Source organism: Drosophila navojoa, chromosome 2, assembly GCF_054131105.1.
Source record: "Drosophila navojoa isolate 15081-1374.11 chromosome 2, UAZ_NAV_1.0, whole genome shotgun sequence".
Classification (NCBI taxonomy): Eukaryota; Metazoa; Arthropoda; class Insecta; order Diptera; family Drosophilidae; genus Drosophila; species Drosophila navojoa.
In genome coordinates this window covers 28,228,606-28,253,090 of record NC_142890.1, presented here as the reverse complement: position 1 = coordinate 28,253,090, position 24,485 = coordinate 28,228,606, and the positions used below count along the sequence as shown (strand labels likewise).

Below are 24,485 nucleotides of genomic sequence, written 5' to 3'. Positions count from 1 at the left end.
TGGCTTAGAGGGAGAGCGTAAATGGAAGAATATTCTCTGGAGTGATGAAACAAAAACAAATTTGTTTGGGAATATCTCAAATATAAATGTTCGAAGACCTAAAGGCAAAGAATTGGATCCTAGATATACAAAAAATACGGTTACGCACGTAGGAGGCGGCATAATGGTTTGGGACTGCTTTTCATGGCATGGGTTTGGAATCATCACCCATTTCCATAATGGACAGATTCCTGAAAATGAATTATTGAGTAGTGTTATGCTACCATATGGCCACGACAACATGCCTCTAAAATGGAAATTACAACAGGATAACGATCCTAAATAGGACTCCCCAGTAGCTAAGGATTGGTTTCATGGAAATAGAATTGATGTTTATGAGTGGCCAAGTTAGTCTCCAGATCACAATCCAATTGAGAACCTTTGGGGACACCTAAAAAGACTCATTTCCAAGACTACCTGCTTCAATTATACCCAATTATTGGATCTCACTCAGGAGAAATGGAGCGCCATTCCCGTGGAAAGGTGTAGAAAGCTAATGCCGTCTATGCCATCAAGGATCAACAAAATCTTTGCGAATAAAAGCGGGCATACGGGGTATTATCCCCTTTAATCTAAATATAACATAAATATTTCACAATATTTCCAAAATTTTAATTTTTTTTTTTTTAATTTGTTAGGCACACCTATTAATGTGGCCAGCAAAATTTTGAGTATTTTGTGATATTTGCCAAAACTATATCAACCGTTATTATTTTTTTTAACTTTTTTTTGCTTTTATTATTCTGAGATATGTCTATTTCTGAATGCCAGTTGAGTTTTTAAAATATTTGAAAAAATATAGACGTTATCACCATTTTTTCACAAAAAATATTTCACACCTATTAATTTGACCATATGTGTATATGTACATATATACATAAGCATATATGGACGCTTTTTTTTTTGCCAGTCAGCCCGCACATTTTATTTAAGTATTATATATATATTTCTTTTTTGCTTATTTTATTTTTTATTTTTTGTATTTTTTTCATTTTGTGTTTTTTATTTATTTTATACACCAAAATCGCCCGCTGCATTTTGTTGGCTGCATATAAATGAATTGTATTTTTGTTGTTTTCGTACAAGTTGCTACAGTTCTTTGTGCCGATTGTTGGCTGTTTGGTTGTTGGTTGGCCGTGTCGTGGTTCGTGTGTGTCGCAAGCTGTGTGAGTGACAAATGACAAAACAAAAACCTGTCGTGGGCTGTGCTCGCAGTGCGCTCTGTGCTCTGTGCTCTGTTGTCTCTTGTCTCTTGTCTGTTGTCTGTGCTGTGTGTGTGATGATGATAAAGATCTCGTTCGGTTCACTACGCTCCTCTGTTTGTTATACAGGGTGCCGGTTGCAACAAATTGCAGCTGGCCGAATGACTGAATGACTGAATGGGGCAGACTGATCCATCTCAGACTCTCTGACTGACTGACTGACTTGGCTTACTGCACTACTTTCAATAGAAAGCGCTGCAGTTGGTAATTAAGATTGGCCAACACTAATTGCACATTGATTGACTTTTCTTGTTCGTATTTGTCAATGTGTCATTAGCCATATGCCAGAGCGTTCCAATAACTGTAAATGGCTGCCGTGGAGGCCTACAAAGGCATTTCTCAGCCCCAAATGCCTCAGCTTCGTATTCCTATAGCGTTTGCCGTGCGTTCTTATTGATGTTGTTTCTCTTTTCTTTTTTTTTTTTTTGTGTTTTTATATAATGTTTTGCATAATTTCTTACTTAAGAGTTAATTGAAAAACGAAAGAAGAGAAGAGAGAGAGAGAAAAAAAAAACAAAGTCTGATGACGCGCTTAGCTCAAAGCCCGGCTCAGCCCCAACTCCGGCTGGGCTTCAGTTTCGGTTCCCGACCCAACGCTCAACGCTCGACGCTCCACGGTTCGCTGCGCATTTGCCTAATTAATTTTCTTGGCACAGCAGCAGCAGCGGCAAGGGAGAGGGAGTGGAGTGTGCAGGCATTAATTACGACCACGTTGAGGAACAACTTCCATTAAGACAGCACACACACACGCACGCACACGCACCCAGTCTAGTCAAGCGCTTGCATATTATTTGAAATTAAAACAAATTAGGCAACCTGTAATTTTTTCATTTAGACTATAAAGTGTCCAATAATAAAGTAGGTGTTGCTTGTTGCTGCATTCCCAAAAATTATTTATATGCGGCTAGAGTGAGAGCGAGAGCGGGGTGTGGTGTGGGTATAAATCCACACCTCATGAATTAACAACAAAGCCGCACCGCCCATGAATGCATTGTATTGTGCGGCGCCTAATGCAAATATCGTACAATAGTCGCCGACACAGCCGAAATTTTTGTGTGTGACTGAGGCGATAAGCACCTGTGCGACAAATATTTGTGCTCTGCTCGGCTCATATCTGGCTCTGTAAACGCTATGTCACATCCTGTCGGACGGCCGACTTATCTCTATCTAAAGCTATGCAAGCGGTTTTCATGTTACAATTTTGATTGGCAATTAATGCAGTTTTGGCCACGGCCAGCTGCACGGCCAACGGTTGTTGCTGCTTTAATTTAGACATTTGCAAGAGAGATATGGCCGCCTGCTGAGCCCAGGTGTCTCTGTGTGTCTCCAAGCTCAATAAAATGTCAACACAAATGTTGGCGATTCGCGCAGCGCAGTCGTGTTTAACCAAGTCTCAATATACCCTATGGAAATCTGTGAGAGTTGAAGCTCGAATCGATCATATAATCCACTGTTCATATTAATAGCTAGTAGTTATAATCCCAGATTCCTGCTTAGTTGCAATCGTAAATGCATTGAGTTCATATCCTCTATTTTATTGCAGGGTATTTGGCCGGACTAGAGTTTTTTCTTTTACTTTTTTGCTTTGCAATTGATTTATGGGTTTTATGGGTGGTCGTTGGGGTCGGTGATAAATGTTGGCAGCCCGGCCAGCAGTTAATTGCATGACTGCTGAGCTGATGATCTGCAGCCAAGGAGTGAGCCATAAAAGTGTTTAAAGTTAACTGACCACGAGGCAAGTCAGCATTTGCCATAAGACTCGCTGGCTACAATTTAATTACCAACTAATGCCTGAGCACTATGAAAACGTATTGCTATTGCCTTTAATTAGTGTCTTAAGTATTTATATATAAGTATTATATTCGAGTTGATCAATGTTTACTTACTTTTTCTAACTCTAAAAGGTGAAACCGAAGCACTTGTATTGCCTGCACCATCTGCAAAGAGAGCGTAAGAAAGAGGGAGAGAGAGAAGAGAGCAAGGATGAGTTATGCATATCAAAAGGAGAGATCATAAAATGCAATGCCATAAAGTTGGCTCTCAAACAAATCGTTTGACGCCCCGGAACCACAAACACTCACACACGCACACTCACACACACATACACATACAAAGCGCAAGAGCGCCAACTGTTAGGGTGACCAGATGCTAATTAAAACGTCAGTTTGACATTTGACATTTTTACGATGCTGCTAACTGGTGTGGCTGCCACTGTTGCCGATCATGCTGTTGTTGTTGTTGTTGCTGTTGCTGCGCCAACAACAGCAGCTGCTGTTGCTGCTGCTGCTTCTGCGTCCGGCAAAAAGTTTAAAGAATTTCATTTAATGCCAAGCTGCGGCCAACTGAACCGCATAGTAAAATAATAACATAGAGAAAACATGCTATAAACATTTTTATAGCACGGCCATACAGCCGCAGAGCATAAGAGTGCGCTCCTGCTCTTGCTCTTGCTCTTGCTCGTGTGTATATGATGTAGCCAATGCGTATTTTTGTTTAAGTAAGTGTTACTAAATGCACTTTTAAATGTTCAAACATGAACTCTGCAGCAGCAGCACCACTGAGTGGTGGCATGCCAAAATGATTTATGGCCAAAGTACGCAGGCGCACACGGCCATGGCCAGAGCCGGAGCCGGAGCCGGAGCTGCTGCCGGTGCCAAAGCCGATCACAGTTGTCCAACAGACAAGGCAGGTCCGGGTGCCCCCATTTGGCTCTCTCTCCGTCTGCTGTGCAGTTCAGCTGGCATTCAGTGAGTTTGTACTACAACTAATAAACTAATCTGCAAGTGCATAAAATTAGGGCCACCGCCAGAGATTTCTCTTGCCTGGCTGCTGTTGCCGGCGACTAATACGCCATAAAACCAGCGACATTAAACGCCGCAACAGCAGCAGCAGCAGCAGCAGCATCTCTGTGAGTGACACATTTACGACTGGGCAGAGCGGCCTCTGTCTGTCGTGTGGTACGAAGGCAGCCGCAATTAAAATTAGTTTTGCCCCTTAATCTCTTTATATGCAGCAGCAACAGCAACAGCAACTGTTGACGCGATTTGCACAGCCCAATTGCATGGATCGTTTTGCACTTTTTGCACGCAGCATTTCCGTCTTGATTTACATGTTCTCCAAAAAATCTCTTGTGGAATGCGCTGAGAGGCAGACGGACAGACAGACAGACAGACAGCAGCTACATATATGCTGACTCATGCGTTGCCATGCGAAATCTTGCATCTATATACTCTCTTATACACATATGTATATTCTCTTAATCTAGAGATTGGCATAACTCGAGGAGGACTTTATATATACACTTGTTGCCCCAGCGCAATAACAAGATGATGATCGTGATGATGTTGATGATGATCATGCCATGATCGCCGTCAAGGTTGTCTTGATGGCATTTGCCTTTGCCTTGGGGCTATGACTCGGACTGCCCAGATCTGAATGCATTTAACTAACCCACGAGCACGACGATGACTTTATTGTTGCTGTTGTTGTTGCTGCTGTTGCTGCTGTTGTTGCTGTTGCTGTTGCCGCCGTCTTTTGCACACCCAAAGGCTGGCCATTTAGAGAGTGCAAAAATGTCATATGCATCATTAAATCGTTCTGCTTCATATTGTAGTCGCGTTGAGCATCGGTCGTTGGTCGTTTGCTCGTCGCCTTTTGCTACCCTGCCTTCCCCTCCCGTCTCCGCCTTAACCCGTTCGTTGTTGGCCGTGCCCATCCTGCAGCAACATGCAAAATCAAAATGCGTGCGAGAGAAAAGTATGGCAACGCTGTCCAATAAAATGACTAAACAACTTGGTCCGCTCTGAGCAGTGGATGTCGACTTCGACTTGCAAGTGAGCAAACAAATGCTCATAAATTGCTTTGGCTGCAGCTAAATTTGCTGTGATTTATTCTAAATAAAAGAAAATTATTCAATTGTTGTCATTGTTTTGGGTCAAGGTGATCGCAGAGAGGCATTCACACACACACACACACATGCAGAGAGGCATGTTGCAGCAACATTGTTGCCGGGCAACGTTTTGTTTACTTACCAGTGAATCGACTTCGGGATCTGCGGTATAGTAGGGTTTCTGTGATCTTATCTGAAATGAGAGGCAGAGCGCAAGAGAGAGAAAGAGAGAGATGGCATGAGTATAAGAGAGAAACATTATGTATACTAGCTTCAAATCGTTGCAAATATGCATAAGCAGTGGCAGCTGTTGTTGCTGTTGCTGCTGCTGTTGCTGCTGTTGCTGCTGTTGCTGCTGTTGCTGCTGCTGATTCTTGACGAACGCAGGCAGGTGGCAACTGCAGCAACTCCGTGACTAGGTCGCCAATGTTTTGCTGTTGTCCGTCTGGCGGTGTCGTCGTAGTTTTATGATGCCAGCTCACAGTCCAAGCGATAAGCGCTCAGCAAGCTAAACACTACATATAAAACGAGGCAACAGCTACAACAACAACAGCAGCAACAGCAACAACAACGGGAGATGGTTACCAAAACACAGCATGGGAAACGCAACATTTGCGTAAAATTTGCTTTTGCTGTTGTTGCTCATCAGACATCAGAGGTGACTCGCTGTGACCATAAAAGCGATTCTCGTTTTTATTTTGTTCGCTTTTGTTGTTGTTATTTTATTTTTATTGCAAAAGGCAACAGAAATAAACCCCACACTTAGATAAAAATCACAAAAGCAATATGTGGCTAGATAAAAAAAATGGCCACACAGACCGCGACCGACCGACCAAAATGCGACAGAAGGTCAAATAAATGCTGCGAATTATTTGTTGATTTTATTATTGTTGCTGTTGCTGTTGTTGTTGTTGTTGTTGCTTTGGCTGTTGCCATTAGTGAAGATCGCTGTTCGGTCGTTCGAGGCGCTCTGCTGGCTCTCACGGAACTCTATGCCCCATCTGTGCGAGATCTGTGAGACCAGCTTGGGTCGTTCCTCAATAGATAGATAGCTCTATGTGTAGATAAAAGGCAAGAAGACATAAAAAGAGCTACACCCGCTGCGAAATTTCATAGCAACGCAACGATCTCAACTCGACTCGACCTTGTACTCGCATACTCATTTGTGTCTTTTCTATTCTCTGGCCCTGGCCTTGGCCAGAGACCACCCAATGCAAATATGCTTGGAAGGCTACACTGCAGGCGGTCGCAGCAGCAGACATCTATTGATCGAGCCAATTGCAGTCATCTCTGCAGACGTTGAGCTATGAAAGTGTCTATAAGTATTTCAAGTCTAACAATGCAGGTATATTAACAGTTAGCTCTGTGAAACAACGACTACAGTGATCTCTGCAAAGTTGGAGTCTTCTATAGGAATATCAAGTCTATTAATGCATAGATAGATTGAACTGATATTTCTAGATGTTAAGCTATGATGTTTTCGAAAATACCTTTAGACTATTTAAACATAGATCAACAGAGAGCTTGAGCTATGAAAACGCCTATAGGTATTACAAGTCGATGAATGTGAAAATCGATCATTGAACTGATCTCTCTATGATCTCTTCTATTAGTGCAGATATATATAATAGCAGTGATCTCTGAAGATGTTGAGTTATACAGTCTTCTATAAGTATTGCAAGTCTCTTAATGCATAGATCGACCATTGCATTGATCACTAAAGAGGTTAGGATGAGAAGACATCTATGAGTATTTCAAGTCTATGTACGCATTGATCGTCAGTGTACTGATCTCTGTAGAGGTTAATGTATGATCTCTTCTCTTTACACATATATACGAAAGTTAACTGCCTAATAGATCGCTTGGCTATAATGACTTTTAAGTACTACCGATTAAAATAGGCATTTCAGTCTATTAATGCACTTATTATAGAATCAAGTGTAATGATTCACACTTGCTGGCGAATCTCTCACTCCATATACATACAAGCCACTTGGAGTATCGTAACGGCAATTAGAATCCACTGAGCCATAGATGACTAATAATTATATTGCGAGCGAGCAAACAGTTCGGTTCGGTTCGGTAAGGAGTTGCAGTTCCATGTTTCAAGTCGAACATCTGCAAATATGTGGGCATCGGGCCACAATGAAGCATGAGAAAAACGCCCCATTGTGCGGCAAACGGACCAACAATTACAACAACAACAACAACAATAGGAACTGATACAAGGCACAGCCATTGAGCATAGGCTGAAGTTGCGTGTGGAGAGTTTTGTGCCAAAGCTGTTGCCCGTTGGCTTTAATGTTGCATTTTCAAATGCTGGTTGGTCGCTGGCGTTGCACACACACACACACACACACGCACACACATACAGTTAAAGTTGTCAAACTGGTTTGCATGATAACTCTCCGTTTGGATGGCTGACTGGCGACCAGGTCGCGCTTTTGCTTTAGCTGATATGAAAAGCACGAGGGTCGCGGTTTCTTTATGCAGAGCGAGAGGGAAATGGAGATGGAGATGGAGAGTGGGAGAGCGAGACATCGGGGAACGGGGCATAAGGCACACACGCACTTTTCAATCTCCAAATCAAAATGGCTGCCCTCGCTCGCTCCTTCAAGAGGCACGCTCTCTCTCTCTCTCTCTCAGTGGTAATTACTAGCCAAGAGCCACTGATAAGCGGCTAGCCCGATGGGCCAACGAAATGCCGTTGTCTGCGATGCGGTTTTTAAAAATGTATAAATCATTGCCAACAAGCGAATACACAGCATGAGACAAGTCTATAAATAAGCCGGGACATGCCGGAACGTCGAGTCAGCAGCGGGCGTGAAAATAACATCAACATCATGAAATGAAAATGAAAATGGAAATCAAAATCAAACTGAAAATGAAAATGAGAAAGCCTAAGGAAAATTCTATATGAACGGCGAACATTTTGTCAACACAGCCGCGTGGGCGTCTGCAGCTGACAATTTCATATTTATAGCCAGGCGCAGAAGCAGCACATTTTCAATTTCCAAGTAGTGTCCAATGCGGAAACCCCCACAAAAGCCCCAAGCACGCGCACACACATGCACACGCACTTTAAAAATAAAATAGAAAATAGAAAATTGCGTGTCATATTCGCCCCTGGACTGTCGCAGGTTCTTTCTTTGGCTTCTAATCAGTTTCACATGGGCCGCTCATAAATTTCGCAAGCAGCACGGCGACTAAATAAAATCACTACTGTTTAGATACTGCTCTTGAAGCGCTTTTATGATGGCCCCCCAATAAATGCAATTATACAACCAGCAGCGACTGCTGACAGCCCGTGGCCACCAATGAGGGTTCGGTGTGGGGTTCTCGAGGTTTTCGAATTCGATTTCGGGTTCTGTGTTCTGTGTTTTGTGTTCTTCCGGTGACGTTGCCATAGATTGTCTCGCTAAAAGATACTACACAGTTGCAAGATCGGCGCTGCTGACGTTTCGTTGGCCAGCCATAAATTCTATGGCATTTTCAAATCAAATTCATTTATTTCATCAACCTGGCCACGTGCTATCAGCCACAATCGGGCCATAAAACGCCAAAGTAAAACCCAAAATACATACACACACACATTGATTGTATGTATGTATATATACTTAGAATTATGATTCAATCAGAACTGCTTTTAATTTCTCACATGATAAATTTATAGAAATTTGAGCCACTAAAAACCGAAATAAAAATCGAAACGCAATCCACAAAAGAGCTCAAGTCTATAAAACCGCCGTTGTGTGAGTGTGTGTGTGTGTGTGTGCTGTGCGGAGCGGAGAGCGTTTGTTTTTCTTTTTGCTACGTTTTTATTATGCCAATAGCTAGGAGCTGCTCGTCCAAGTCCGCCCGCGTTTATAGCCCGGGCATTGTGTTGGCCATAAACCTGTGCGCGCTACAGAGAGGACGAGGTGCAAGTGTATAGAGTGTGTGTAGGGTAGTGTAGTGTGTGTGTAGTGAAGTCTTGAGCACTTGAGTAATGGCCATAAAGCGCGCCCAGCAAACGGCCATAAAGCAATTTATGCACCCTGCCATGTCGACTTTTGGAATCAGCGCGCACAGTAGCCAAACAGCCAAACAGCCAACCAGCCGGACAACGGGCGATCGCCAGCGCAAAGCCCCCGTCAAACCCCAAAGCACTTGAGAAACTGCAGTGATAACAACAATCGCAGTCCCAGTCGCAGTCGCAGACGCAGACGCAACGTCAGCGCCGGCAAAGGTAGCTCATGAGTTGAAAATGAAACTGAAACTGTAACTGCAAATGGAACTAGTTCATTGTGCACGTTTCTCTTATTAGTTTATCTAAGCTAATGGCTTTTTTCACTCCCTCTCCATCTCGCACTCTCTTTCTCTCTGTGTGTGTGTGTCTCTGTGGCGCCTAAATTACTGCACGTCGCTACACTAATTTTCATTATTACTTTTGTATTTCGCTGCGTGCCACGGCGCCGGACTCCGACTCTAGCCCTCTGCGCCGCACAACCGCATGCGGGCTCTGCCTCCGCCTCTATCATAAACAAACGCAAGACAAACGAATTAGCCCAGCAGCAGCAGCAACAACAACAACAACAACAACAACAGCAACTATAACAACAAACATGCGCAACATTTGCCGAGAGAAGCTGTCGAAATGTTATCGAGTTTTTTATCTCTCTAGAACACAAAATTAAATACCAAAAGTAAATTTAACTTCTCAACAGGTAACAATTTGAAATGCCCTTGCTGTGTGTGTGTGCGTGCATATGTGCGTGTGTGTGTGTGGCTATGTAATTTAAAAGAAATTGAAGATTTTTATAGAACTGGTTTTTCGACTAGCTATAAATAATTACCAATTACTAATTATTATTAATAATCATACTGCAAGGCGACTGATGAAGTTCTCTCTCTGTCCGCGCGAGCCCTGTCTGGCCGTCTGCCTTGGCATGAGGCCTTAACATCTGTTTCCAAAATCATTCACTTGAAAATTGCAGTTACCTCAACCCGGTAACCAAAGACTCAAGGAAGCCTATCAAATTTCTCACACCTACAACAATTGTTACAAGCAACAACAACAACAGCTAGCCACAGTTAAGTACCTAAAAGCTTGCACAATGCCGCAATGCCTTTTACCCTCCACGCCCCCCCTCAACTTATTCCCAGCTCCAGTTCGAGCTGCAGTTCACCCACACAAAAACACTAAAAAAAACTTTGTTGAACAATAATTTTGTTGTAATGCAATACCGAATAAAAAAACATGAAAAAAGAAATGATATTTGCTTAGCTGATGACGTTACGTGTGCTGGCATTGCTGCTGATGTTGATAATCGCGTTAATGATAATGACGATTATAATGATAATGCTGTTGTAGTGCTTGTTTAATGTCGCCTGATTACCTTTAACCGTCCATTAGGCGAGCCAGAAAACCCAACCAAACCGAACTGAAAACCAAAACAAAACACAAACATAAACATAAACATCAAGCAAAGCCAAACCGAACCCACAGCGAGAAATGTGTAACGCGCTCGATCTGGCAGTGCCATCGTTTTTATCTTTATAATGGGCACACAATATCAGTAGTAAAAAACAACAACAACAACAACTACAAGACTAGAGAGAAAAAAAACTACGACAATTGAGGTGACAATTCGAGTGCGAGTGCCAGAGTAAAAGCTACATGCGCGTAGTTCCATAATGGGACAGTTCCACATGCGGCGCGTCTCGACTGATTTACTTTTTATGATACCCTCTGTGTGTGTGTGTATGTGTGTGTGTGTATCTGTATCTATAAGTGTGTCTATGGCCATCTTTTACGACCCAAGACAAACGAAGCACTGAGGTAGCTGCCACTCCCGGCTCGGATACCTTTTAACAATCTGGCATAGAAGCGCGTAAACATTAGCAACATTCTGAATGTCAATATTTGCATTGGAATGTTACAGCAGCAGCAGCAGCACCAACAATTTGTGTGATGCTTTCGTTGACTACTTGTGGCGCATATCAATGGTACCTGTGCCTCATGGATCGCTCTCATCATGCCAGAGGCGTCTGGGCCGCGGCCTGGACAAACATCCGGCGTTCGTTGACTGATAACAGCAAGAAAATGCAAAGTAAATATGCTATAGATGCGTTTGACAGAGACTACCCAAAATGAGTACACTCAGAGATGTATAGACGAGCGGATACTCATTGCAAATATTAGACTAGAATCGTTATCAAACATAAAATTCATTGTTGCCCTAGTGTATTAACTGAAGAAATTTACAGAGTATAAAAGCTCCTAATCATTAGAGAATGCCTGTATAACCCCAACAGGGTATCAAGGCCATAGCAATTCTCTAAACTTATATAAATATGAGTCGATTACATGCCTATTTTACAATTTACAGGGTATTCAAATATCAAAATGAAATAGAAATAGAATGTAAGACAAAAGAGAGATGCTTCCAATCGTTCTCATTGTCTACCAATTCAGTGTCGAATGCATGCCCCACTTATTAGCCATTTACAGGGTATCCACTGCCATCGATTGTCAGCACTCATTGCCCAATTTGTCGACGCTTTCTTCCTTCACCTTTTAATTGAAAGCGTTTAGCAGACGTCGCGTTCGCGAGAACGGGACATAAATCATGGCGGCTCATAAGTAACGGCACATAAATAAAGGCGCAGCGAAAGACTTTGGATCAGAGTGAAATACTCGAGATGCTTACACAATTAAATGATAATGGCCACCTGGCTAATAAAATGTTCAGGCACACGAAATAGTCAACTAAATACCTATATAGATCAATGCGTGGATCTATCTAAGAATATATATATGTAAACTGTACATATATAAGATATGTCTATGTATATCTCTATGTACATAAATAACTCGTTCTCTTTTTCTGCTGCTGCTGCTGCTGCTGCTGTCCGTCTGCATTCCATCGCCAGCTAATAGGGCCAATCTAATGGGTTATGGCCTGTATTTGATGAACGTATTAGGGCCTAAGTAATGCGGCACTCACACAGCGATAATGTATCCACGAAATGCAGCATGCACCATTTCATATCGTGCATATAGAGCTGTTAGGCAGGGTCAAACTACTGTACAAATATTGAAAGTCATCAGATAAGCAGACGATTCGTCTAACGACCCCGGCCAAATGCGCGCTCAATCTAAACACACACACACAGACACACTCGCACACACACACACACGCAGAGCAAACTAAATAATAACATTTAAAAGGCGCCAAGTGGTTTCATAAACAAATATTTGAATAGAACGGAGAAAATTCGAAATTCTAGCAATTGGAAAAGCGAAAAACCCGAAATAGCTGAAAAGCTGCCACAGACGCAAATGGAAAAGAATTCGAATGTAATCAAAAGCAAAGAGAGAAGCGTTTGCAGCAGTAAAGCGACGTAAGTCAAAGTAAATATACGCTGCCCGGGTGGGTGGTGCGCTGTAAACAGTTTCCCTGTGGTGGCTCAGCGGTGCCGCTGGCCATTTGGCAACAGTTGCGGCTGCGCAATTCGCATTTCAAACGGGACAACAGCGCTGCTCTTTTCGCAGTATTCTTTTTTTTCCTTTCCTCTCTCTCTTTTTTTTTTTTGGCTAACAAGTTGGGCCTGATTGTGTGTAGTTGCGCCTTTGTTCGCCAAGAAATTCAAAACCGAGAACCCGCTGGCTCTAAGGGTTGTGCGAGCAAATAAAAGAACAATGCTTTAATAATATAACTGCGCAAAGCTCAAAGCCAGAGCGGGAGAGATCGATTGTGCGCTCTCACTTGCTCGCACAGCTGCTCAGATTAAAAAGGTACCAATACCGAATTCCAAATAAAAAGGCAAAGGTTTCTGTATTTTTTATCATTAAAAGAAAAACAACAACATCGAGAACGAGGAACGAGAGCCTGGCCAACTCCGACTCCGACTGCGACTGCGACTTCGTTGCGGAGTGCGACCAAAAGGGAGGAATATTGCACAAAGGAGATTAAGTTCCTTTCAGCAAACGAGACACACGCAAATGCGTAGAGATGCAGGCACAGTTCCAAGTGAGCATTCCAAGCTGCCTGCTGGCTGACTAGCTAGCTCTGGCTGCCGTCCCGCCGTCCCGCCGTCCTGCCTGCCTTGCCTGGCTTGCCTGCTCGCTCTCTGACAATACACAACTGCGCAAGCGTAACCTTTCATACCTGATTATGAGCTCACTATAGAAATCTGTGTCTTTCTTCTCGTTTCGTTTCGTTTCGTTTCATTCGAAATCAGAAAATGCAATTTACGAAAACAAAAAACACAACAACAACAAAATACAGAATGTTGGGAAAAGCGAGTCTCCGGGTACGGGGCACACATTAAATTGCTTTTGTACAAACGCTGGCTCAGCCATAGGCCAAGCCATTGATTGGTATTAACGCTTAACCTGTTCGGGTTTCTCTGCGTATTTCTTTTGCGAGCTACCTGCTGCTGCTAATCCAGAACGACAGAACGAACCATAGCCCAAAGGCGTTTCCTATAACTACTCTCTCTCTCTCTCTCTCTCTCTCTGTTTCTCTCTCGCTGTCTCTTTCGAGTTCCAGTGTAGAAAGTTGCTCAGTTCGGGCCGTGTCAATGTTGTGACAGATGTAGCTACAGTCTTTGCCATAGCTATAATGTCAAGGACAGTCGCAAGGCAGGCAACCAGCAACAGCAGACAACAACTTCATGTTGCTCATATGGAAAACAGCAACAGCTACAGTCCAACTCAAATTTAAAATATCATCAGCATCATCATCAGTTTGCCCGCACTTCATTAATCATCATGCCAAAACAGACAGCCCCCAACATAGTGAGGCAACAACTTAGAAGCAGACGCAGGCTGCTGCTGCTGCTGCTGCTGTTGCTGCTACACGCATGGCTGCAATCTGCAATAACAGCAACAACAACAGCAGCAACAACAGCAGCAACAACAGCAGTCAGAGGATCAGACAATGGAGTTGCGTTGTCAACGCCAAAATATCAACTCGTCGCATGTAGAAACTATTAGCCAAAACGCCAAAAAACTGTCAGTTGGGCAGGCGGGCGACGACTGATTTTCATTAAAAATTACTTAAAATGAAATCATAAAAATTATTTGGGCAATCAGCATGGGGTTTGTCTTTGTCTTACAAAAACAAAAGCGGGCGCAGAGGCAAATTGGAGACAAAGGCTGTGCAGCATTAAGCAAATCAACAACAATAACAAAACACAGGCAGGCAGGCAGACAGAGGAAGAGAGAGCGAGAGAGGGAGAAAGAGTGAGACAGACATGTGCGATGCGTTGCTTTGGGAGCAACAACATCTTCAGCTTTTGTTGCTTATTTATAAAGTACACACAACCGCATATATTTATATACATACATATATATATTTATATATATATAATGCTGTTGTTGTTTTTTTTTTTCTTCAGCTGCTTTTAAAGAGAAATTATAAAGCGTTTCCTTAGCTGCATCATTAGCAGCGCCAACACCAAAAGTCGCCTAACTAAGTATATGCCAAACGATGCGCCGAGTGCGCCGACTTTTCAGATTGTTGAGATCTCGATCTGTTGCTCTCGTTCACGCTGTCGATCTGTGGCGTTGGCGTTGGCGCATTTTACGCAGTTGCTTACTCAAAATGAAGTGACACACATACACACACATTAATATATATATAGATGATGTGCCTGCAGAGAAGATGCAAACTATCTATATAAAACGCATCGACAGTGGGGCAGCAGATAAAAAAAAAAACAAAACGAAGCATCGCCACATATTTTTAGCGCCCATGTTGGCAGCACTCGAGAGTCAGTCGACTGGGTGAGTGCTCTGCTGCTGCTCGTTTGTTAAAATTCGATGGGCGAATGACATTTTTGAGTTATTTTTGTCAGCCGAAGACGGCAACGGAGACAACAACGACCCCGCCGCGGCAGCAGCAGCAGCAGCATCAATTTAGTGGCCAACTAAGAAAAGACCCAAATGAATTCAAATCGAATCAAATGAAATGCAAGCGACAACTAAGTTGTTGATGCTGTCTATATCTGTAGCATCTACATACATATATATATATAGTTGTGTATATATAGGTATTTGTGTGCGCCTCATTCACTGGGCAAAAGTGTGAAGTAATGTCTGACAACCATTAGAAATTATGAATTATGAAGTTGAGAGATAAATCCAATTAAAATTTAATAATATGAAGCAACCTGAGCCCCCATCTCACGGGCCATGCGAAATTTGTTAACTTCATTCTGGCATTTCATTGACAATTTGACAAAAGTTCATCAAAATCTCGCCCAGCCAAAGGACCAAAAATGTATCTTGATAAATGTGCCTGTTGTTGTTATTGTTGTTGTTGTTGGTTTTATTACCCATGGCAGGCCTGTCAAAATTCCAAATGGGCCATAAATAAAAACATCATTTTTTTTTTTTTGTTGGTGTTTGTTGCGAATCAAACTCAACTGGCTAAGAGCAAGAGCAAGAGCAACAAAAGTGAGCCTCCTCTTATATTTTATTTCTCATTTCATTTTTATTTTAAAATGTTTTTTTTTGCCTTTTTTTGTTGTTTTTTGACGCGCCAAAAATGTTGCATCGTGCAACATGAAAATCTCTCTGGATGGAGCCATAAGTTTTGCTCGCCCTCTGAGTGAGCGTCGTTAATGTGATCTCGTTTATATAAATAGAAGGCAGCAAGACAGACAACGAGAGAGAAAGAGATATGGAGAGGGAGGAAGTGAGCGAAAGAGAGGGAGAGAATGCGCCAGGATGTGCTTACAGCTTGCAACATTATAATTTGTGTGTTAAAACATCGTAAATTATTGAAATGTCAGCGTGGCAAGGAATTACTATAAGCTCGTTCGCTCGCCTTATTTCTCTTCTTTTTTTTTGGGAACTGTCAATTGTGGCAGGAGGCACATATTTGCAACATGTGGCAGGCCAGAGTCACTTGCAATTAGCTGCAGCCACTTGAGCAAGAGAAAGAAAGAGAGAGGGAGAGACGCCGAAATCCGATCATTTAACGGCTTGCTTCGTTAGACTCGTGTGCCGCGAGCTGCTGCTGGCTGTGCCGCATGTGGCACATGTGGCAAGGCTCCAATTACCCCCAAAGTGAACAGCATGACAGAGAGGGCAATAGTAGCCTCTTGGCCTGTTGCCTGCCGACCCTTCTCCTTCTTTCCCTTCTTCTTCTTCCTTGGTATCTTTGCTTACCTGTTTACTGAACATTGCAATATCCTCGTTAAACGATTCCGACGAACAAACATCGCCACCTTGCACGCCAGGCTCTCTCGGCGTACATGTGGCCAATTCGCATTTCTCGAATATGAGCGCTAAGAGCGGGAATAGTGGATGTCTGCAAAATGAAAGAGATAGAAATAGATTATTATTAATATTTATTATTATTAATATTTCACTTTTATAAATTGTACTAGCAGTATACTAATCTAAAATATTTTATTATAGTTCTATTTATTCTACTCTTTATTATTATAATTTATATTTCAACAGATTAATAAACCGAAAAGAGTTGGATTAAGATTTGTGCCGATTTAAGTTAAGGTCGACGGCAATGCCATATCTATGTATATGTATGTACCATATATATTCATGAGTTAGAAACATTATTTCCCAGTGGATTGCCAGCTGCTTTTAACTATTTCCTGCCATGCAAATGAACAGCAGCTGTTTCGTTTCAGCCTAAGGACAAAAAACCGAAACCAACAGAATATACGTCCACATCTACATATAATCCCTCCAATTATGACCTGGCCCTACATTTTGACGGATTAGTTCAGCAACTATGCATGATTTGACCATTTTTTGTTTTCTATTTTCGGCTGGTTACCCTCTCTTTCTCTCTCTCTCTCTCTCTCTCTCTCTCTCTCTCTCTCTCTCTCTCTCTCTCTCTCTCTCTCGCTCACCTATTGTTTTTTATTGTTGTTAACTGCTCTTCACGCTCCAAGCACAAATTGCACCTGAACAAAATTAGGCAGCGAGCGAGTGAGCGAGCGAGCGAACCCTCTCCGCAACCGTCGGGGCTGCTCCTTGGCCCTGCCCAGGCACTCTTCATTTGGTCATTAGATGGCACAACTGACCATTGGCCACTGGCGAGGCGAGGGTGTAGCCGTGCGCTTAACAACTATTAATAAGCGGACCATGGCCCGAAACCCCTGAACTCTGCAGCAACAACTGCTAATGCCAAGGCCCTTGCGCTTTTTACAGTCGAGTGCGCAGAGCACCAGCAGCAGCAGCAGCAGCAACGGCAGAGTTTCCATTCCCATTTCCCATTCCAACTTTCAATTCCATTTCCATGCCCTTTGCCGCTGGCCAGGATCGAGCCAAGCAACAACGAAAAAAGTGTGCACTCATTTGCCATGACTTGGCATTTGTGACAGGCAGCTGAAGTTGTTGCTGTTGCTGCTGTTGTTGCAGCACTCCACTCGAGAAGGTGTTAAGAGAGTTCTGCGCATGTTCATTTTTATTGTAGCGGCTGCTTTTTTCATTCGTCCATTTCTTATTGTTGTTATTATTATTTTTGTGTCTGGCTGCCGCTTTCAAGGTGTCAATTGTACAAATAAGAAGCGCATTTTCGAGTTTTTATTTACAGTGCCGATGACTGTGGCAGTGGCTGTGGCTGTGGCCGTTGCAGGTGGCACAGTCAAAGTCCCAGCCAAAAAGTGTGCTAATGAAGTCATGCGCCATGTTTGCTCACCCACTTGAGACTGCGATAGTAGAGGATGAGCACGGAGGCTCATCAAACAGTCAGCGACCAACAGCTGATTGATGGCAGCTCAAAGTTAACTCATTCATAAAATTGCCGGAGAAAAAAAAACACACAAAAAATGAAGCAAATATTTGCTTATTAAAATGCGAATACAAAAACGAGCCAAAGACAAACAAGGTTCAAGCAGCTGTCCCCGGGTCCGGCCATCGTCAGTTGCAGCACATGAAAATTGCCAGTTGGCAGGACGCACGCAACTGCAGAAATGCGAATGACACGAGCAGAGCGTGTCCTACGCTGCCTGCTCCTTGATCAAGTTAGAAAAAGCCGAAACCGCATTTTGGCAACTTAACACCGAACAGAAGGCACAACAACAACAACAACAACAACAACAGTAACAATAACAACCTGCTGCTCATTTGGAATGGACTCCCTAATGCCTAAGCACGTTCGTTGTGCCGTGTCCGTCACTAAACACGAGCCACACCCCCCGATCTGCAGCCACAACCGCACTCGGAGCCCACAAATTAAAAAAGAAATTCTCTTGCCAAAAGGAAACCCATAATTTTGTATTTTGCGCAAAACACAGAAGGTCACGCCCAGCCAAGAGAAAAACATTTTGTATTTTTTGTTCTCTGTTGCTCGTTTTCAAATTTTGTTTGCTCTGCAGCAGGATCGTGGGCATTGAGTCGCGTGTGTGTTAAATTATGTTACTCCCTCGCCTCGCATTTATATATGTATGTATGAAGTCTGCGCCAGAGGTGCGAACAGGCGGCAACAGGTGGCGGCCCGGCCCAGGGTTCGATCCCTGCCAATTGGTATTCAATATGTGAGGTGATCACTGATCAAAGGCCCAAAATTTGATGAGGATCTTGGCAGGAGGCCAGGCGGAACTTGACTAAATTAAATAAATTAATTGGCCGAAAGCTACATTTGTCATTTAATCAAGATGATCTAGGTCGAATGAAGATCTAAGCGATAATGAGAAGTACAAATGATTGATCTAACTGAAGATCCCCCTATATGAGCTGCTCTTTCAAGTACTCAACCTCAAGCTGATCATATTATCATGATTCTAGTCATTATTAGATCTATATATTGCGTATTTCATGTGATCATGCCTGATGAACTAATAGATCAGCATAGGTGCCTCTATAAATGCTTGAGCATTATGAAGATCTGTCTGTATGAGCTGCTCTTTGACGTACTAAATCTCAAAACTGATATGGTAGTGGTCTGATTTGATAGTCTAGATCTATATATAGATCGAAGCCTATCAAGTATTTCACGTGATCATGTTTTCAACTCCAAATCGCTAATCACTTTGCACTCTTCGAGCGAGTCTAATCCAATTTATGAATGAGCAAACACTTTACGATCTGCGCTTATCGCTGAACTGGTTCATTCACAGCGCTCAGCGTCAATTGATTTGAGCAATCGAAAGGGTTTCGGTAAGAAGAAATTATTTTGGGGTATTACTTACTCATAAATCGCATCCTTATCACGTTTGTGTACCTCGGGTATTGCGCCCATTAGGTGATTAGCAACCGGTGATACATGACTAGGTGTACCATGCGCTCCGGCCCCCGAATGGTAGCCGTGCATCCCAACTGTGGCCGCTGCCGCGGCGTGCGTCATGTGCGGTGAGTGGTGCGAGGGGAGGCCTTGCAGTCCCGGCGGCCGATGGCCGACATGTGGATCGTACATCGCCGCGGCGGCGGCGCCAGAGTCCATGCCGTAGCCATGCAGGCCATCGTCATACTATGAGAGAGAGAGAGAGAGAGAGAGAGAAAGAATGAATATATTATACTTTTATATTATTGGCAATATTTGTGTAACTAACTCAATCAGAAATCTTGCTCAGCGCCAGTCTATAGATTTCTACCTGCCCAGAGATAGCTATTTCTATGCATCATTTATATATCGGTACATTTGTCTACCTACATTCATTTCTATATTATTTCCAAGCACGTCAACAAAAATTGAAGCTCCCAAAAAAATAACAAAACAGTTCGCATTGTGTTTGACCTTGTGATTACTTTGGCTACGGCACTATATGCATATCTATATATATGGATATATATAGATATCTCTATGTGTGTATATAGAGATATAAGTATATTTAGCTGATTGTTGCTGTTGTCGCTTCTTTTCTTTCGACGTTTTTTGCATATTAATTAAGCGCCAAAAATCAGCAGCAGCAAAACAGTTAACAGAGAGCAAAAAAAAAAGTAATTTTTAATGTTATCAGTTAATCTGTTTCACTCACAGTGTGTGTGTGTGTGTGAGTGAGCGCGCACTAGCTGCGTCTCGCTCGCAATTGCAAACTGGTTTCACGTATATGCAACAAACGGCAACAACTACAAGAGAATATATTTATATGTGTATATGTATGTATATATGTAAGTATGTACATGTGTATGTATGTATGCTTTTAAAGTTCAGCGCGGCTCTGCTCTCCGCCTTCTGTGATTACGGCCTTTTGTGATTGTGATTGCTGCTTGTTGTTGTTGTTGTTTTTGTGTAAGATTTTTATCATTTTTATACTCAAGTGGCGTCGTCGTCGTCGTCATCGCTTCACACTGCATAATTTTGGAGCTGCGAGGAGCTGAAGCCGTGGCGCAGCCAGTTGACAAGATTTTTGTGCAGCGACAAGAAATGATGGCACTTTTTGCTGCCGCAGTTTTCCCTCGCAATTGATGTGTGTGAGAGTGTGTGTGTGTGTGTGTTGTTATCGTCTTGGAAAAATCTTTGACACTAAATTAGCAATTGACTGAGTGACGCTTGGCGGCTTGGGATTGGTATTGGGTTCGCTTTGAGGCAAGTGGCTCTTGACTTGGCATTCAGCTTTCAGCCAGGATTTGCACCTGACAGACTCTGTCTGTGTCTGTGTGTGTGTGTGTGCTTGCTTGCTTTGAAATGGGTCTATCAATGGCTGACTGTGTTTGCCTAGCACCCCTCCCTCCCATCCATGGCTTCTACTTTGGTATGCTCAGCAGCTGCTACAGCCACCTGCAAAACGTAGCGAGACCTTTTGTCATTTTGGCTTTCTGCAATCCTTTAGATACACACAACAGATTAGTTACTGTGCAGCTCTTGAGCTGCAGCAAGCACAAATCGAGTTTTGTTCCGTTTCTCTGTGTGTTTTCTGTTTTTTGTCTCTTTGTCACTCATTCTTAGTGTTGGCGTCCCTGTGCATATAGTATATGCAATGCATGCAAGATACAAACTTATAGATACAGCCAGACCGGATCAGTTGCAGGCCAGCGAACGGGCCCAGAGCCAGAGCAAGAGCCAGACCCAGGCAGTCGAGCAGTTAAACTATAAAGTTGTTATGCTAATTTTAGTGTTGGTGGCAGAGCCAGCAGCGAATGAGCGAATATACAAAGCAGCTCGCAGGCAACGTTGCTTTTAGAAATGAGGAAATTGTGGAGCACCACCAAACGCCAGAGCGGAGCAGAGCCACAGACACTGGCAGAGTCACAGTTATAGCCACAGCTAAGAAAACAAAGCAAAGCACAAACAAAATCGCCAACAAAGAGATCTCTGAAAATTACCACAATTTGTACTTGTACATAAGTAATGTGGGAATTGAGCGGCGCGTATTCCCCGCGCGTTCCCCATCTGCCATTCCGAATCCCACTCCCGAATCCCATTCCCAATGGCAGTGCCCAAATGAGCGGACTTTTGTTACTTTTGTAACCGAACGCGCCAAAAAATCGAACAGGCAAACACACTTAAGACCCGGCACCGAAGACTTAAGGCTTTCCCCCATTTGATTGATGATCATCTGCGGGCCCCAAACGAACCCGAGCCAATGACCTTGTTGAGCGCGTCGCAAGCTCTGCTCTCGCATTGTCCGTCTGTATGTACACTACACTCCTCTCTTTACCGATGGGTGAATCAATAGCCCACAGCCAGCAATCAGGGGACGCGAACGGGAGCTCCGTGTGTATATGGCAATGTTGGCTCTGTTGGCTCTGTTGGTGTTGTCGTCTGATTTTGACAAGTTCAGCGCCGAAATCCTTCAAAAATTTATGTATTTGCGGGCCACACATACAATGCGAGCGAGCGGGGGCGGTGCGGGGCGCTAGCTGTCAGTGACAGGCGCAGCAGTCACATGGCCAATGGGACAACGGGAGGACGACGGGACGAGTTTCAACCACGTTGCTGAGTCTCTGTTGTTGTCCTTGTTCTGTGTGTGTGTGTGTGTGTGTATATGTGTTATCTATATATGTATAAGTGTGTGTGTGTGCTTTTGTCGTGATTGCGAGACATTAAGTCATCGAGCCAACAACAACAACAACTAATACTACAACGACAGCAACAACTCACTCGACTCAATTGTTGGCTTTAAGGCCTACAAGAGTTTGTGCAGCACTTTAAGCTTGCATTAGGCAGTTACTGTGCTCGTTGTTATAGTTGAGCATACACAAACACACGCACACACACACTCACACACACGCACGCATGTGTCAACCTAACGGGCAGCCAAAAAAGTGGGCGGCTGGCAAAAACTGACCAAAACATTTGCGCAAACATTTTTGGCCTGAACTTGAAACCGAAAACTGTAGCCAAATGCAGCGCCACACAGATGCAGTTGGCCCACAGAGTGTGCGAGTGCGAGTGGGCTAGATAGATTCAAATAGTGGTACGTTCGTTAGGTGTTCAGTTTAGGCGGCAATTTCAATGTTTTTGTTGCTGTTGGGGAGTTTATCTAACGGCGCCTAAAACTGACCAGCGCCAGACTGCAAGAATTATAGGTGCGACTGTCTGTGTGTGCCCCTGTATGTGTGTGTGTGTGTGTGTGTGTGTGTGTGTGGTGACAATGGCCGCCATTTTAGCAAGCCCTTAAAGCACCAGCACGTGTGAGTGTGTATGTGTGTTTGGTTGTGGGGGTGTGTGTGTGTGTGTGCTCCATATACATAAATGCGCTCGATTGGAGCTCTGTGCTTAAATGTGCTGGACAGTGTTATTGATTTCTTATTCGGACAACACTTTTGCTTTTCATTCTTTCACATTCTTAATTGTGCGGCGTTGGCCGGCTAATCAAAATTAATTGTTTATCATGTTGTATTTGAATTTGTTTCGTTTTCTTTTTTAATTTAATTTTTTGTTTTCCCCTCTTTCGCTGTTGTTGTTGCTTTTTATTTTGCTCGCTTAATTAGCAGACGAACCGCAGAACCACATGACCCTGAGATATGCTAGTGCCATTGCCTCTAGAATTCGAATTTGGATTGGGATTGGGATTGGAATTGGAATTGGAATTGGTTGGTGTTGTAGGTGTGTCAGAGAGTCGCCCAAACTGTTTGGAGTAAGCCATAGTCCCAGTCACCCCTACACCTCATCCCCAACCCCCACCGGCAAAGCCAAGAGCATTTCATTAAGCCGGGCACACGCCCAGTTTTATTATTATTTCTTTCTCTCTATTTTTTGTTGCTTCTGAGTCGTCGTCGATGTTTTGTATAGTTTATTTGGTGTTAGACAATTAATTTTTGTTGCGTGTTTCGGCGTTGTTTTAATTTACAGTTGCAGCCGCAGTCAAATCGAGCACGCTCGTTTTTATTACCACTAATAATAATAATACAAAATAAATAAAACAAAAAATAATGCAAATAATAAACAAAATATATATATATATATTTGTATAAAAAAAATAAATAATCATAAAAATGATTACAAATAAATAAAAAATTGATACAAAAAATTATATAATACAAATAAAATAAATAAAATTAATATTAATATTTAAAATAAAATAAATAATAACATGTAAAACCCACTCTAAAATCTGAAGGGAGAATTTAATTTATCTCGTGCCAATTGCTAATTTATTTTAAAAGTTCTAATTAATGCTAGGAAAAGAATGTCTCGAGCTCATATATAGTAGTTATACTATAGATCACACGATCGGCAGCTAAAATGAAAGCAACGACTACGCAAATAACAACGCGACAGCAAGCAAACATTTTTCTTGCTTTAACATTTGTCCAAAACACAAAAAAATAAATAAGACAACAACAAGAACAACAAATGACGTCAGTGCGAGCATTTATTAAATTAAAAGCAGTGCCAAAAATACTTTTACATTTTTTAATATAATAGCTAGCGCAATTTTCGAACCTGTCATAAGCTCAACCAGACCAAAAATCAAAGTTAATTGAAATTCTAGGAATTAGCATTTCGAATATCCTAAGTACGCCTGGGATTAAAAAGATGTATAAATATAAGCAATATAATATCTTTGGCTTGTATATATTAATAAAAAGTAATAATGAAAATATTCAAACTCATCAAAATTGTTAAACTTAAAAAAAAATAGTATAAAAATCAAAAACAAAACACAAATCTACAAATTAGATTAGTCATTTTGCTTTTAACTAATTTATGCATAAATACATATGAAATGAACCAAATACAAGCAGACGAACGAATCTCATATGATTTTGAATATTTGGAATATCATTAAACATTTTGCCGCTTTCAGACACGTTTTCAAGGCATTTTAGTATCTGTCCGTCTATACACTGTATTAATTTCTAAATATATATTTATATATAAATGCATGTATGTATGTATGCATGTATGTTTATAAATTTAAAAACAACTTTTAATATTATC

General features: G+C 42.4%; 1 protein-coding gene across 4 annotated transcripts in view; it reads right to left on the bottom strand.

Moving 5' to 3' along the window:
• The window catches only part of hth (Meis homeobox homothorax), a 160,742-nt gene that overhangs the window by 91,208 nt on the left and 45,049 nt on the right, over positions 1 to 24,485 (bottom strand). For all 4 annotated transcript variants that reach the window (XM_089258150.1, XM_030386799.2, XM_089258157.1 and 1 more), the window contains 4 exons: positions 19,348 to 19,625; positions 16,355 to 16,496; positions 5,333 to 5,383; positions 3,188 to 3,238 (listed from right to left, as the gene is read on the bottom strand). In XM_089258150.1, the coding sequence (XP_089114276.1) occupies positions 3,188 to 3,238; positions 5,333 to 5,383; positions 16,355 to 16,496; positions 19,348 to 19,625 (522 nt within the window). The remainder of the gene's footprint in view (positions 1 to 3,187; positions 3,239 to 5,332; positions 5,384 to 16,354; positions 16,497 to 19,347; positions 19,626 to 24,485) is intronic.